Genomic DNA, 15,972 nt, shown 5'->3' on the forward strand with positions numbered 1-15,972 from the left:
TTACTCCTCCAAGTTTTCAGTTTACACACATGCAGTGCCTCTGTCTGTAAGTATTTACTTCGCAGGTCTTGGCTGCTTTCACTTCTATTGCTTCCTCTTCCAATTGAGAGTGAAGGAATGAGTTGCTGATGTCTCAGCACATCAATAAGATTTTTACTCTGGAGGAAACAGGCATGGTTCTTCATTGATAGAAATTAGGTTTTCTTTTTGAAACTGAGAATTATCCCTGTGCTCTAATTTCTTTTGCTAATTAATATGATTTCTGACTGTAGGGTAACAGTGGTTATTCTCACTGTTTATTATAGCATTCTAAAAAGGGGAAGTACATTTTTCATTTAAGTGTACTTTGCTAGTACTACACTTCTCTTAACATCACTCACGAATTAATGAAACATTTGCAGGGTGTGGGGCCAGAAGAGGCACAGGTACTGACCTGATATTCATGGAATACACATACAGTATTTTGATGTGTATATGCATAATGTGCATTTGTTTAAAATACTCTTCCAAAAGTGATCAAATTTAAATTCTGTGCAAACCCCTGCTAACTCTTTGTCTTGATGGAATAAGCACCATTTATGATAAGTACCATCAGTGTACATACAGATGACAAAAAAAACTTCCCTTTTTTAGGATGTTATAATAAAAATTGAGAACCTTCTGACATAATTACCATTACCCTATAATGAGAGAATTGTATTAGCAAAGAAAATAAGGTATTGTACACAAATAAAGAACCTTAAGTTAGTTATCTTCCCCAGCCAGATAAGGTGTTGCCTTGGCATACCTGCTAGTTCTATACTTGAAAATGAGGGGAATACTTAGAGAAGGGGATCTAGAAAAAGGTACTGTAAGGTTGAGATGCAACTGCACAATCAAGGCACCAGGCATTTTGCACTATCTATGGCTACCCGATCAGAAGGTTGACTCCCAAACATGTGATCAACAGTATTATCTAACAATAGTAAACATCTCCAGCAGACAGTATAATGCATAATTACGTATATTTAAATTCTAATCAGTTTTACACTTGGTGTAAGATTTTCTTGTTAAAAAATGGCTGTTACTGTGACTGGGTTTCAAAAAATTAAGAGGATGTTATTGTACTGTAAGAGGGTATTAAACATTGAATTTATATACTTGAAAATTAGGTTGAAGTAGGGTGGCTTACTTGTCCTAATACCAACTCCATCAATATCGAATTGGCATTGTGTTAATGTAAGCAATTAAATGTTAACCACACCACAGCTGAAAATTATTCCGATTTTAAGTGCAACCATCGTCTCAAGCTCTACTTGATAATATTGCAAGGTGGAAATTTCTTTACTTCAGCTCCAATTAATAGGAGGTGTGTGTGCATATAGAGGATCCTGTGTGGATTGGTGTGTAGTCTTCACTGCATATGCCAACCTATCTGTAATAACGTTACTGTACTGACCCTCTCAGGATTATCGATACATCAAAAGCTGCCCAGATGGAGAGAACAGAACCTGGATATGAAAACATGGATCATTTTGTGGTCAACTTTGGAAGGGCTGAACAGATATTGCAAAGGATTAATTTCCAAACAGGTATTAAGGAAGCACTTTGGATTTAGTGGAAATCAAACCATGCAGATGCTGAAAATCTGAAATAAAAACAGAAAATTCTGGAAGGACTGACAAATGGTCTTTGGCTCTCTTTCCCTATCCATGGATGTCACCTGATCAGCATTTTCTGTTTTTTATTTCCTTAGATTTAGTGCCCTGGTATTTTGCTCATTACAACATATTTTAATTCTCAAATATTTTTACTTAAAATGTAGAATGGGAAAAAATGTGGTATCAGACTATTAGAAAACACAAACAAGCTGCTTATCAATGCTCATTGTTGTTCTGAAAATGTTAGCGCTCTATGTAGTAATGAATATTGATTAAAAAGTGATTGAACAAGTTTAATTTTTTTATTTTAGAAGTTATTAATGATACATTTGACGATTTTACTCAAGCTTCTTTGTGGGGGGGCAGGGGGCAGTATAAAAGGTCAATATTATTACAGAAGTCAACAGGGTACAGTTTTTTGCCAAGCAAAAAGGGCTTAGAGTCAATGGAAAGAACATCACAGATGAAGCAGTAGGAAGAAAAGATGTTTGACAGCACAAATACATATGTCCTCTTGTTTCTCTGTTACCACTTGTAAGTGCAGGGCACATCTGAGCAGCGCTACTAGATTATAGACTGTAGAACCATCATTGGATACCTGGTGAGAAGTTAATATCTAGCAGGGCAGTACAGTGGCACAGTCGTTACTGCTGTCCATAAGACATAGGAGCAGAATTAGGCCATTCGGCCCTTTGAGTCTGCTTCGCTATTCAATCATGGCTGATTTATTTTTTACTCTCAACCCCATTCTCCTGCCTTCTCCCCATAACCTTTGACACCCTTACTAATCAAGAGCCTATCAGACTCCGCCTTAAATATACCCAATGACTTGGTGTCCACAGCCATCTGTGGCAATGAATTCTGCAGATTCACCACCCTTGGCTAAAGAAGTTCCTCCTCATCTCTGTCCTAAAGGGACATCCTTCTATTCTGAGGCTGTGCCCTCTGGTCCGAGACTCTCCCACTACTGGAAACATCCTCTCCACGTCCACTCTATCCAGGGCTTTAAATATTCGGTAGGTTTCAATGAGATTCCCCCCTTGTAAACCTCCTCTGGACTCTCTCCAATGCCAGCACATCCTTCCTTAGATATGCGGCCCAAAACTGCTTACAATACTCCAAATGTGTTCTGACCAATGCCTTATAAAGCCTCAGCATTACATCCTTGCTTTTAGATTCTAGTCCTCTTGAAATGAATGCCAACATTGCAGTTGCTTTCCTTACTACTGACTTAAGCTGCAAGTTTACCTTTAGGGAATCCTGCATTAGGACTCCCAAGTCCCTTTGCACCTCCGATTTCTGAATTGGCTCCCCGATTAGAAAATAGTCTACACCTTTATTCCTTCTACCAAAGTGCATGACCATACATTTCCCTACACTGTATTCCATCTGCCACTTCTTTGCCCATTCTCCCAACCTGTCCAAGTCCTTCTGCAGACTCCCTGCTTCGTCAACACTACCTGCCCCTCCACCTACCTTTGTATCATCTGCAAACTTGGCGATAAAGCCCTCAATTCCGTCATTCAGATCATTAATGTATAACGTGTAAAGTAGCAGACTCAACACCGATCGGCAGCCAACCAGAAAAGGCCCCCTTTATTCCCAATCTTTGCCTTATGCCAGTCAGCCAATCTTCTATCCCTGCTAGTACTTTTCCTGTAATACCATGGGCTCTTATCTTGTTTAGCAACCTCATGTGTGTCACCTTGTCAAATGCCTTCTAAAAATCCAAGTAAACAACATCCACTAGCTCTTCTTTGTCTATCCTGCATGTTACTTCCTCAGAGAATTCCAACAGATTTGTCAGGCAAGACCTCCCCTTGAGGAAACCATGCTGACTTCGGCCTATTTTATCACGTGCTTCCAAGTGCCCCAAAACCTCGTCCTTAATAATGGACTCTAACATCTTACCAACCACTGAAGTCAGGCTAACTGCCTTATAATTTCCTGTCTTTTGCGTTCCTCCCTCCTTGAAGAGTGGAGTGACATTTGCGATTTTCCAGTCCTCTGAAACCATTCCTGACTCTAGTGATTCTTGAAAGATCACTACTAATGCCTCCACAATCTCTTCAGCTACCTCTTTCAGAACTCTGGGCTTTCAGTTTCCCAAGCACCTTCTCCTTAGTAATAGCGACGACACTCACTTCTGCCCCCTGACTCTCTCAAATTTCTGGCACATTGCTGGTGTCTTCCACTGTGAAGACTGATGCAGAATACTTATTCAGTTCATCCGCCATTTCTTTGTTCCCCATTACTACCTCTCCATTGTCATTTTCCAGCGGTCCAATGTCCGCTCTTGCCTCTCTTTTACTCTTTATATATCTGAAAAAACTTTTGGTATCCTCTTTTATATTATTGGCTAGCTTACCTGCATATTTCATCTTTTCTCCCCTTATTGCTTTTTTAGTTGCCTTCTGTTGGGTTTTAAAAGCTTCCCAATCCTCTTGCTTCTCACTAATTTTTGCAATATCACATGCCTTCTCTTTTGTTTTTATGCTGCCTTTGACTTCCCTTGTCAGCCATGCACAGTTGCCTCACCCTCCCTTTCGAATGCTGCTTTTTCTTTAGGATGAACTGATCCTGCATATTCCGAATTACCCCCAGAAACTCCTGCCATTGCTGCTCTACCATCATCCCTGCTAGGGTCCCCTTCCAATCAACTTTGTCGCTCCATAGCTCCAGTACCCAAGTTTGATCCTGTCCTTCCGTGCAGCCTGTGTGGACTTTGCATGTTCTCCCAGTGACCATGAGGGTTTCCCCACACATCCCAAAGAAGTGCTGGTAGATTAGTTAGCTGCTGAAAGTTGTCCCAAATGGAGGTGAGAGGCAGGAGGATCTGTATGCAGGAGGTAGCTCATGTACAGGTTAGAGAGCATAGGATACACAGGTTCTTGAACCGACCTGAAGACCCCTAACACTACCTTGGACTATATTTCTTCTCTCTTTCAAATTGCACTAGTGTCGTTATGTTTATTTTGTCGTGTAGGTTATGTTAATTTAAGTTTATGTTAACTTACGTTTGTCCTGTTTACAATATACTGTGTTGCTGTTGTAAAAAGCTAATTTTCATGGCATTTATACCCTGTGAACGTGTGCCTATGACAATGAACTTGAACTTGATGGAATGGCTTCCTTCCATGTAGTAAGAAAATATAAACTCTGAAAGTCTTCTTTATTCTTGAGTTGTGTGCGAAGTCATAAATGACTGCACAACAGTGCACGCAGATGGCTGTGCAGTAAAGGAATTAAAATATCTGATCATCATGATTCTCAGTTTGTTGCTATGGATGCTTCAAATCGAGTCAAGCTACTTCTGTTCTATAAAGAAAGACAGGTTGGAGGAGGCGGTCTATGTCACCCTCGCATGCTTCCTCGCCACAGTGACAGAGTGCCTACAACTGTCGAGATTTCACATCTAGCCACTGATTCATCCTTTCAATGAGAACTGAGGGACATATTTCAGAAAATAAAAATAAGTACATGTTAATCAACTGTTTTGCAACTGAATCTGAAAGTACAAAATAATTTTACATTAAGAATATTATGTCTGGGTTCTGTTGGCATTTATCACTCATCTATAGATGCTTTGTGCAGGTGGTGGGAGTGGGTTGTCTTCCTGGACTGCTGATAAATCAACTCCTGCCCTGAACTGGTCAACAGATCAATGCTATGGGGAGTGTGGGATGGTAGGGATGGTGTGGCAGACTATCGGAGTGGTGATGAATTTATGGAACCCACAGGAGAACTCTTGTTTCTTGACCCCCAAAAATATGAAAACTTAAAAACACTTAACCCTTTCAGGGACAATATTAGGTCATGCACAGCCTTGCGCATTTGGAATTTAAGTTGCTATCAAGATATTACACCAGTGTAAGAGCTAGTTTGCAAATCTATGGAGCTTAGAGCCATAGAGTTATACAGCACAGAAACAGGCCCTTCAGTCTAACTTGTACATGCCGACCAAGTTGCCTCATCCCATGTTCATGCATTTGGCCCGTATCCCTCTAATCCTTTGCCATCTGTCTATCCTTATAAATGTATTTCAAACATTGTAATTACACCACCTCTACCATTTCCTCTGGCAGCTCGTTCCATATACCCACCACCTTCTGTGGAAAAAAAATTGCCCTTAAAGATCCCCTTTAAACCTTTCCCCTCTCACCTTAAACCTATGCCCTCTAGTTTTAGACTCCTCTACCCTGGGAAAAAGATTGTGACCATTCACAGGTTGTGTGTTGTTTACCTGTTTACAGTTCTGTCAGAAAATTATATCAGGTGGGTCTTATCCACTGAGTAGCAAAGGGTCTCCTGATTTTTAGTTACTGGCTCAAGTGAACAACAGGTAGCTGTTTTTTGAAAGCAGCCCTCCACATTTGTTCAGTTAGCTCCAGGGCAGTAACCAAGGCTGAATGGAGAGAAGAAATATTTACGCTTAAATGAGAATGCTAGGATGATACAATTTTCTTCTTCATAGAAGTAGGGCAGTTGTGAGCTAAATGCATGCTTGTTAGATTAGCTGGACGTCAAATTTGACATTTGGTAAGGCAGTAAAGATATTTATAAAATTAAAGGTCAAGAAAACTTTCAGGTTAAACAAGCATTTATTCTGACAATATGTGCTCCTTAGCAATGTGGTCTTTCTTTGGTGGGGAAAGAGGTGCCAATGTATCTAATGCTTTTTCCTGTAAACAACTAAAATTATAATTGTGTAAGCATAACTGCTGTTTCCTCATTCAACATTATTCAGTTTTAATCTTCAGTAATACTGGCAAAGAGATGTTTAATACAAGTGTAAAGCCCTGAAAGTCATTTTAGTAAAGTTCCTAAAGAATTATTTTTGGTCTGTTCATATTTTAGTCATGCATTTTTCCCTACAGTCGATGAAGTTGTCCTCATCCAATTGCACACTCCATTGACACCCCCTCACTAAGTTTCATTTTACCTATCCAATCATGGCTAGTGTCTCTCCCATCCCATTCCATTAAGTCCAGACTGTCCCATGGATTTATTCCCTCTGGTTCGGCTTTCAGATGGTAAGGAGCTCAAAATGGACCTTCTCCAGTCATCTCTCTACCATCCACTGAGATTTTTCAATGACCTCTGTGCTAAAGATGCATTTTAATTCCTCCCGTTAAATTATATTGAAGACCAAATTCATTGTCTTTAGAACCATCTCAAAATACATACATGTTATTGATGGTTAGTCAGTGACTTCACTTACTCTTGTACATAGATCAAAGAACATAGAACAGTACAGTGCAGGAATAGGCCCTTTGGGCCATGATGCCTGTGTAAATTGCACATCTGTTTGCACATGGTCTATATCCCTCCATTCCCTGTCTGTTCATTTGCCTGTCTAATGCTGCTTAAATGGCTTTGTGTGTGGGAGGTCATGTCTTTTCATTGGGGATATAAGGGAGTGGATGGTGTATACATGGACTTCCGTAAAGCTTTTGACAAGGTCCCTCGTGGTAGGCTAATCCAAAAGATTAAGGCATATGGGATCCACAGAGACTTGGTAGATTGTATTCAAAATTGGCTTGCCCATTGAAGACAGAGTGTAGTGGTGGAAGGGCGTTATTCTGACTGGAGGTCTGTGACCAGTTGTGTTCTGCAGGGATCAGTGCTGGAACCTGTTTTTTGTGATGTATTTGGATGAAAATATTGGTGGGCTGATTAGTAATTTTGCTGATGACACAAAACTTGGAGCTGTGGATAGTGAGGAAGGTTGTCAAAGGATACAGCAGGATATATACTAGTTGGAAAGCTGGGTGGAGAAATGGCAGATGGAGTTTAATCGAGACAAGTGTGAATTGTTGCACTTTGGGAGGTCAACTTTAAAAGGAAAGTACAGATTAAATAGCAAGACCATTAGGTGCATTGATGAGCTCCCTGAGAGTGGCAACACAAGTAGATAGGGTGGTAAAGAAGGCATATGGCATACTTGCCTTCATCAGTCGAGACATTGAACCTAAAAGTCTGTAAGTCATGTTGCAGCTGTATAAAACTTTGGTTAGGCTACATTTGGAGGATTGTGTGCAGTTCTGGTCACTTCACTACAGGAAGGATGTGGAGACCTTGGAGAGGATGCAGAGGAGGTTCACCAAGATGCTGCCTGGATTGTTTTCTCCGGAGTGTCAGAAGCTGATGAGCAACCTGATATAAGTATATAAAATTATGAGATAAAATACTAGAGGTGAGCTTTAAGGTGAGAGGGGGAAAATTTATTTTTGTAATAGGCATTGGGTTTGAGTTTTGGTACTTGCAGGGAATTTATTGCTGAGTCCCATCAATTTTAAGCTACTTGCCAAATTTTCTGTGACTTGTTCCATGGTTGGACTAATACAGAAAAAAATTCAAGTAGATTTCAAAATATTTCATAATTTTCCAACAGATCTGTCTGGTTATGTTAAGTCCTTTGGCAACTGTTAGTGTCTTCTGACTCGAGAACTGATAACTTTGCTAAGCATCTGATCAGGAAGTTGATGTGCATGAATCTTGTCTGAAGTTTCTAATGATTTCACCTTCTTGTAGAGTACCAAGGAGAAGAAGAGGAAGAGATAGAGGAAGAAGAAGTAGAAGAAGGTGGTGTGATTGAAGAGGAAGGAGAAATAATAGATGGTGAGCAATCAAAACTAAAAGCTGCTGAGCCTTTTTTTTCTTCATCATTATCTTCATTTCCAATGCTCATTTTTCTTAATATCACAACAAAAACACTTACTCCTCTGAATTTCCAGCATCCTTCTTTTATCCTTCAAATCAGTCTTAGATCACCCCAAGAAAATCTCCTAGAATGTTTTATCCATTTTGGTGTGGCTTTCTCCTAAAGGCTCCGATGATAATGCCCTGTCCACGTACTGTCTACTTTTAAAGAAATTGTTCTTCTTGCCCCTGTGCAAATGTTGCACATACATCTTTTCAACAAGGCTCACGTTTTTCTCAACGGGTCTCAGAAGCACCTCAACGTGTTTTGCAAATAATTGCTTTGAAATTAACTGACTATTTTGAACTAGGACCTATTTCTTCAGTGGCCTGCTTGAAGTGTAATGCTGGGTCCTGGATGCTTCAGCCATGACAATGCATCTGTTTGTGTTTTGACTCATGATATTGGTCAATGAGTTCAATATCATGGACTCATTGACCAATTGAACCTGCAGAATTTTTTTTCTAATCTTGGTTTCTTCTCTGTTCCTCATGATACAGAGGAAAGCATCTGTTCATATCTATATAAGATTTGGATGAATCTTTGGATGAATTAAAAATGAATGACAGCATGTGTTTTAAATTCAGGTTCACAGCTTTGAAGAATTTTTTGATTTCTGGATCAGTACTTAAAAGGAATTTGAATCCTTAGCAATTGCTGAAATTCATTCACTACCCATAATTCTATCATTTTACTTAGTTCTTTGTCACCAATCTCAATCAAATTAAATTGATAATTTTATCTAATATTTTAATGTTGCTGCAAGTGCCTGTCCAATGCAGATAATGGGAGACTGAAACTGAACCCAAGATAATTGCCAATACAACCAGCAATTTTCAAATTAATTGCAAAAATAGAGATCTTTATTATGTGCATATTTTGTAATCTTAAATCACTCCGCTCTGTGTTACTTGGTTACGGTTCCACAGGTTTCTTTTACCCAAGAGATTGTTTGTGTATGAAACCAGATTGTGAGCACATATTTATTTGATTGGAGAGAGAGTTGCTAGAACTTGAATATTTTGAACTTTGCCCAAAGAATACTTTGATCAAAAAGGAGAACCCTAGGTACTTTATTTTCCCTTAGCCCAGTTTTGGGTCAAAATGCAGCAGTAAACTTGGAGATAAACTAATTTTGCACAGATTTGGAACTGATCCTGGGACCTTTATGGATATGTGGTATCTCCATTTTGGTAACCAAATTATTGGGTATCACAAACATCAGCACACAGTCATTGGTTGTCAAGGCTATTGTAGGATAAAGTGAAAGAGAAGTGAAAGGAAGTCATTTTGGCTGCTAATCTTGTAACATTTGTATTTTCTTTAAGTCAAAAGTAGATGTTGATCCCTTCCTCCTGCAACGGGGAGGGATGCTGTCAGTGGTTGGAGGTACAACTAATACTTTTTTTAAGTTACCGTTTCATGAGATGAGGGCACCTCTGGATAGGTCAGTGTTTATTGTCCATCCCTACTTGTCCTCAACTGAGATGCTTGGCAAGCCATTTCATTGAGAATCTCATGTAGTAGAGACATAATAGAGGTGAGAGATTTTGTTCTTTGAAAATCATTAGTAAATCAGATGGGTTTACAACAATAGATCTTGTAATCTGTTTCTCATCAGCCTACCTGCAAGGAAAACGCTCATTATTTCCCATGAAATTGATAATATCAGATCAACCATTAAATTTGGTGCAGAGCATTACTCTACTTTGCCATCGTGGTGTGGTTCAACCCTGAAGCGAGCCACACTGTCAGTTTCATTCCCCACACTGCCTTGATTATAACAGAATTAATTTTCTCATTCATGTTATTTTTAAACTAGAATCTATGAGTGAAAATTCCTTCAAGGCCTATACTTCTCCTAGGTGAAGTAAGGCTTTATCCTAATCCCTAATAGGTGATGACCTTGTGAGATTCTTCATCCACTGGCAAGTCTGAGAAACCAGCTAAATCTGACCATTCACAGACTTTGATTATCAACTTGTCTTATTGTTGTTTGTAAATCTTGCTTTTCACAAAATACTTACTGTGTCTAAAATTCAAAATAAGTTATTGCCTTTTAAGTGTTTTTGTTGTTGAGAGAAACTGAGCAGGTAATACATAGATGCCTTGCTCATTCCTTCCTCACCCTCAACTTTTTTAACAGATAAGTCTAGCTGTTTCATTCATCACTAGAGCTCATCACCTTCAGCTCATCAGAAGCATTCATACATCTTGAAGCTGCGTATTTTAATAAATTGTATAAAGTAACCCTGAACACACCTTTATTTTAGATGGTTGGTTGAAGATTTTGGAGTTGCAAGATGTTTGTTATGTCAGTTGATGTGGCAAAATCTGGCTTCTTGAGCTTGACTGGTCCTGTTCATTTTATACTGACCCTTTTTTTCCTCTAAAGGCATAGGTCCTCTAAGCAAGTAATTTTAAACAGTCAGAACCTAATCTATGTTGCAGGGCCATTTTAAAATGGCAATGAAGCTTTTCTTGCAAATACTAGAAGTGAGAACTATTTCACAAGATTCAAATAGCATCCTTCTCTGGTCATTAAATAAGGAACTAAATTTTTAGATGCTTTATTTCCCATTTTGGAATAAATAGATAATCCTAAATGAATAAATAGATCAATCATTTCAACCTTGTATAATTACCTATGCTGATATTTTTTTAACAGTGCATTTAAGACTTCATCTACATTATAGCGAGCTTTATCATAAGGTTTTAATGCTGAGATTTGCATTAATAAATGACAAACCTACAGCATTCTCTCTAACCATGATTTAGCAAAACATCTCCTAAAATTATTAACTTTAATGGAAAGACTCCAAGATGATTTTGGATTCTTCCTCAGAACCATGGATGACTGATATGTAATAATTCTGTTGTTTCCCTCAGGTCAATACTGAAGTCACAGGAAGAGAATTGAGGACGGAACCCATGAAGCAGTCTACTGATTTGCATCGGGAATAAGGTTCACACACATTTTAGTACTGAATGAAAGTTGACTATTAGACAAGTTTGCAAAATGATCGCATTCACTTTTCTTTAGCTCACCAATCACAGCAGTGTGAAGTAATTAATACAGCACTGTGATTTCTCAATTAGACCAAATAATCTTAATTACATCACTGAAAATGTGTAAATGTTAAACACTCCTATAAACATTAGGATAATATTAACTTGGCAATATTGAATCTCCCTTCTAAAAAAAGTGCAACATTTGGATATTTTTGCATTTTGTTTAGAATTTTCAAGCAATTGTATTTATAGATAAATGGTATTATTTCTTCACTTTAAATTTATTATTATTTTTGTCATATCAGAAGCAATTATACGAAAAGTACATAATGTTCCATTGATAGAAGCTTCTCTGTGGTTCCAAAATCATATGATGTGATAGAAAAGCTGAGACATAGTTGGGGAGTGAGAGAGAAAATGGCTCAACTGTTGGGTGAAAATTTTTGAATCAGAGGTATTATTGTGCTGGTGTTCCTTAAATCAAAAGGGCACAGTAATACAAGAATAAGGAAACCTTATTTCAGTTGTACAGGGCTTTGGTGAGGTCACACATGGAACTAGGAAGGTGGCTGTTTTGGATTAAAGTGAGAAATGTATTTAATCACTATTATAATCTTTGATATTGTCTGTCAACCAATTGGGTTGGGGGGGGGGGGGAGTGGGGAAAATGTGCTCTTCCCCACTTGATACTGGAGCAGGCTCAATGGGCTTACTCCCTTTCTTATCCTCTTAATGCTGCTCATTGAATATTTCTTAGAATGAGGACTATAGTGAATCTGTTTCTGATTGGCATTGTTAAGTGAAATGATTTTGAATTAAGGAATCATCTGCAAATCAGTAACTGAGACCTTACTAGGTCTGCACTTGTAGTAAAGAATCTGTATCACTGGTTAAAACCACTTATGTGAGTGTGTGCTTTACAGTTCATCACTTTAATTTGGCATTAACTTGTAAATTAACTTGTATTAACTAGTAAAGTCAGTTCTGGTTTTGTTTCGCTGTTTAAGTGTTAATTGAATCTGTTTATAATTAAACATTGATTTTTGCAGATCTGTTAGCCTTCCAAAAAATTGCTTGAATCATAGATTATCTCAGAATAAAATTCACAAAGTACAAAGTTGAAGAAAGATCTGGTGATAATCTTGATTCCTTCAGTGTACCCACTTATACTTGTGCACTTATCAATTATTAAATACAATTGAAATAATTTGATTCTTTCATGATTTGTACTGTATACCAAAATGTGAATATATTTTCAATACCAGATGTTCACATGCTGAACTCAGTATCAGATAACCAATATATCCCTACAGTTCTATACGAGAGATATTCTATTCAAATGAAAAGTAAGTTTATAAAGGAGTTCTACATAACCTGCTATTTCCTTTAACCATTTTCCACAGACATTTAATTTAACAACCTTGTGTGTAAATCTGCAGTGAAAATATAAGCAATGTGCTGGAAGTAAACAATGCATCGGTTAAGGTATGAAACAGGTACAGTAATTCCTCAGTTTAAGCATCTTTGCTATAATGCTCTTAGCTTTTTTTGGGCAGAGGTCTTTGCTGAATTGAAATATCCATAAAATATTTCACCCACTCTTTTCAATTTACAAAATTTTGTTTAATGAAATGTTTTCCAAGAATGCAAACCTGATTACCTGTGGGTCACATTCAACATTCTATTATTTGTAACCCATTACTTTTTTTGTCCATGCATCTGCTTAGTCACCAAGTTGGCAAAAATGTGTTTGCATCTTGGCAATTTATTGCTGTTCCACTCAAACTGTTTCATCCTTATGTTTTCCCTTTGTCATAAGTGACAAGGAATTGAGGTTTTGTCTATAAAAAGCAAATGTTAAACTATTTACTGAAGAAAGGTATTGAGTGGTGGGAGTTGCAATGAGAAAATTGAGACCAGGACTCAGGAAAAGGAAATGTGTAAGAGGCCATTAATATTCTGAAACATTATTTTGAGACAAAACTAATGAATCTTGTCAGCTAGATGATTTAAAGTGTTTGGCTGGAATTGTACATACCTAAAATAGCAAGGTAGAGTGAAATTGGATTAGGTAATACATGATAACATTTGTCCAAAACATGATTGGTATTTCCATTTCCTACAAGCTGCTCAGCAAGCTTGCTGGATTAACCACCCTGCTTTTCCACAGTATTCTTTTAGAAGTTATCAGATCCCTTTTTTAAAAAAAAAAGTACTTTGCAATATTATGCTAAGAACATAAGAAATAGAGTAGGTAATTTGGTCTGCCACTCAGTGAGATCATGCTTATATTGGATGAGTGTGGATGGTTTATTTCCAAAATTCTATCTATCTATATATTATATATGTTTCTACGACATCTTAAGTATTCTTCATTTGATGAAGACTAACAATTGATATCAATTAACTAATGATATCTTTGAATCCACACAATGCAACTAATTGAATAAGAATCAAGTTAAAATTATTTTCCAATATAAATTGAACTTCTGGAAGATATGATTTTCTAATTTGTAATTCTTTCAATTTCATACATCCAAATTCATAGCAGTAGCCTTTCACTCCTAAGCTGTTTTCTGTGTAGCCATCCCCTCTGAAAAATGTGTTAGTTAAAATAATGCTTATATAAAATGACAACTATCTGATGCTGCACAATTTCATGAATATTCTATTTATTTGATAAATTTTGAATAGAACATCTTTTGGATTTACACAAGTTTAAAAGACAGATTTGGTTAGCAGTTTCGTTAATGACTTTCGATCCACATGATAAAATCTTTGAAAAAAATTAAACCTCTAATTTGACAAGTTACATTGCTACTTTCTATATGTATATCACTTGCCAATAGCATCCATAATTTTCCGATTTTTCTCTGCCTGTATCCATTGATTCTCATTCTTAGCCATCTTAATCATTTCCCTCAAGAGGTGAAATGTGAGATCCAGGGAATTGACTGGTTCAGATCTCTTTGAGCGTTCAGCAAAAGCTGGCACCATATCAAGGTCTGCTTCTTGAGTGGACACAGGTGTTTCAGTGTTTGGGAAAAGTTCATGCAGGAGGTGACTGGCTTCTTTATCAAGGATCTCATTCAGAATCTGATCCAAGGATGATTGAGAGTGAATCTTCATGTAGTTTGGATTCTGCCCCAAAAGTTGGAGTAACTTCTCCCTCAGAATGTAGGAAAGAAATTGATCATTTCCTTCATCAGTAGCTGTGCTGGCATTGGAATCCAGTCTGTCGAAAATACTCAGATCTACAGCACGACACACAGCAGGAGAGATGTGGGTGACCAGTAGTAAACAGGCTGCAATGAAAATCAAGGGTGTTGGTGTCATGGTGGCTGGAAATCTGAAAGCAAAGACAAGAGTTAAAGTAAAATCTGACTTCATTAGGTATGGCAGCACTTAATAAGGGGAACCCACAGATGATTTACACTGAGGTGTTCCCCTTGTAAACTCTTCGGTTCTACCTTTAACAGGAGTAGCACATTTCTGTGCATAATGAAATTAGTTCTAGCTGACATCTAATCGTTAATAATTTTGGGTGGTAAATGTACAGCTTCTTGAACTATGTATCATTTTAAAAGCCAAAATCAAACCTCATCCTTTTATTTAGCATTCACTGTGGAAAGGGGAATTAAATTTATATCTTTTGTTTTACATTCTCTCATTTGTTTATGTAAGATTGAGAATATTTTAATTAATATAGCTGGTATTTAAATTATTCCTTATGATTGCAAAGTTAGAATTCAAAAGTTTTATACAATAGTTGCTACTCATGACTCTACGTATTTTATATATACATACTGCACTAATTTGCACATCTATTTTGACCAGGTCTTCCTAGTCCAACATCCAGTCTGGAGCACAGAATGATCTTGTTCTCCTGCATATGGATTACAGGCAACAAATCTCTGTTACAAGTAAGCCTCAGACAGCTTAGTGTTTACCTCCTGTCCCCAAAAGAGGGCAAAGTTGGCAGCAGAACTTTGCCTTCTGTCAAAGGCACTGGAATTGCAGGCTATAGCTAGTAAGACCTAAATGTTTATTGTTGACCAATAACCTCTCCCTCTTTCAAAATAGAACAAAATAGTCATACTCTGTTCAGAAAGCAGTTGCTCACATTCTCAGATTGAAATTATGAATTTACCAGTTTATGCTGCAATTTAGATAATTCCAAAATCAGTGAAAGCTGTGCTTTTTGCATAAAGTATTCCATAAGACACATGAGCAGAATTAGGCCATTCAATCATGGCAGAGTTATTTTTCCCTCTCAACCCCATTCCCTTGCCTTCTCCCTGTAACCTTACGAATCAAGAACCTATCAACCTCCGCTTTAAATATACCCAATGACTTGGCCTCCACAGCTCCACCACCCTCTGGCTAAAGAAATTCCTCCTCATCTCTGTTCTAAAGTTATGTCCTTCTGTTCTGAGAGGGTGCCCTCTGGTCCTAGGCTCTCCCACTGCTGGAAACATCTCTCCACGTCCACTCTATCCAGGCCTTTCAATATTCAGTAGGTTCCAATGAGATTCCCCCTCATTCTTCTAAACTCCAGCAAGTAAAGGCCCAGAGCCATCAAACGCTCCTCATGCATCAACTCTTTCATTCCTGGGA

At 37.8% G+C, this 15,972-nt stretch overlaps 2 protein-coding genes across 2 annotated transcripts in view; one reads left to right on the forward strand and one right to left on the reverse strand.

The window, feature by feature from the left end:
* The window catches only part of trim54 (tripartite motif containing 54), a 35,840-nt gene extending 26,896 nt beyond the window's left edge, over positions 1–8,944 (forward strand). Inside the window, exons 8-10 of the mRNA XM_052025419.1 lie at positions 1,447–1,571; positions 8,175–8,261; positions 8,931–8,944. Coding sequence (XP_051881379.1) covers positions 1,447–1,571; positions 8,175–8,261; positions 8,931–8,944 — 226 coding nt within the window. The remainder of the gene's footprint in view (positions 1–1,446; positions 1,572–8,174; positions 8,262–8,930) is intronic.
* A 5,246-nt stretch (positions 8,945–14,190) lies between these two features.
* uts1 (urotensin 1) lies at positions 14,191–14,691 on the reverse strand. Its single transcript, XM_052025420.1, has one exon. It carries the CDS (start codon positions 14,689–14,691, stop codon positions 14,191–14,193), a length of 501 nt encoding a protein of 166 aa, XP_051881380.1.
* Positions 14,692–15,972: the final 1,281 nt, after the last annotated feature.

This window comes from Pristis pectinata, chromosome 10, assembly GCF_009764475.1.
Source record: "Pristis pectinata isolate sPriPec2 chromosome 10, sPriPec2.1.pri, whole genome shotgun sequence".
In the NCBI taxonomy this organism is placed as follows: domain Eukaryota; kingdom Metazoa; phylum Chordata; class Chondrichthyes; order Rhinopristiformes; family Pristidae; genus Pristis; species Pristis pectinata.

Excerpts from the sequence above, each read along its gene's own strand:
- uts1 (XM_052025420.1), bottom strand. The coding sequence starts at position 14,691 with ATGACACCAACACCCTTGATTTTCATTGCAGCCTGTTTACTACTGGTC.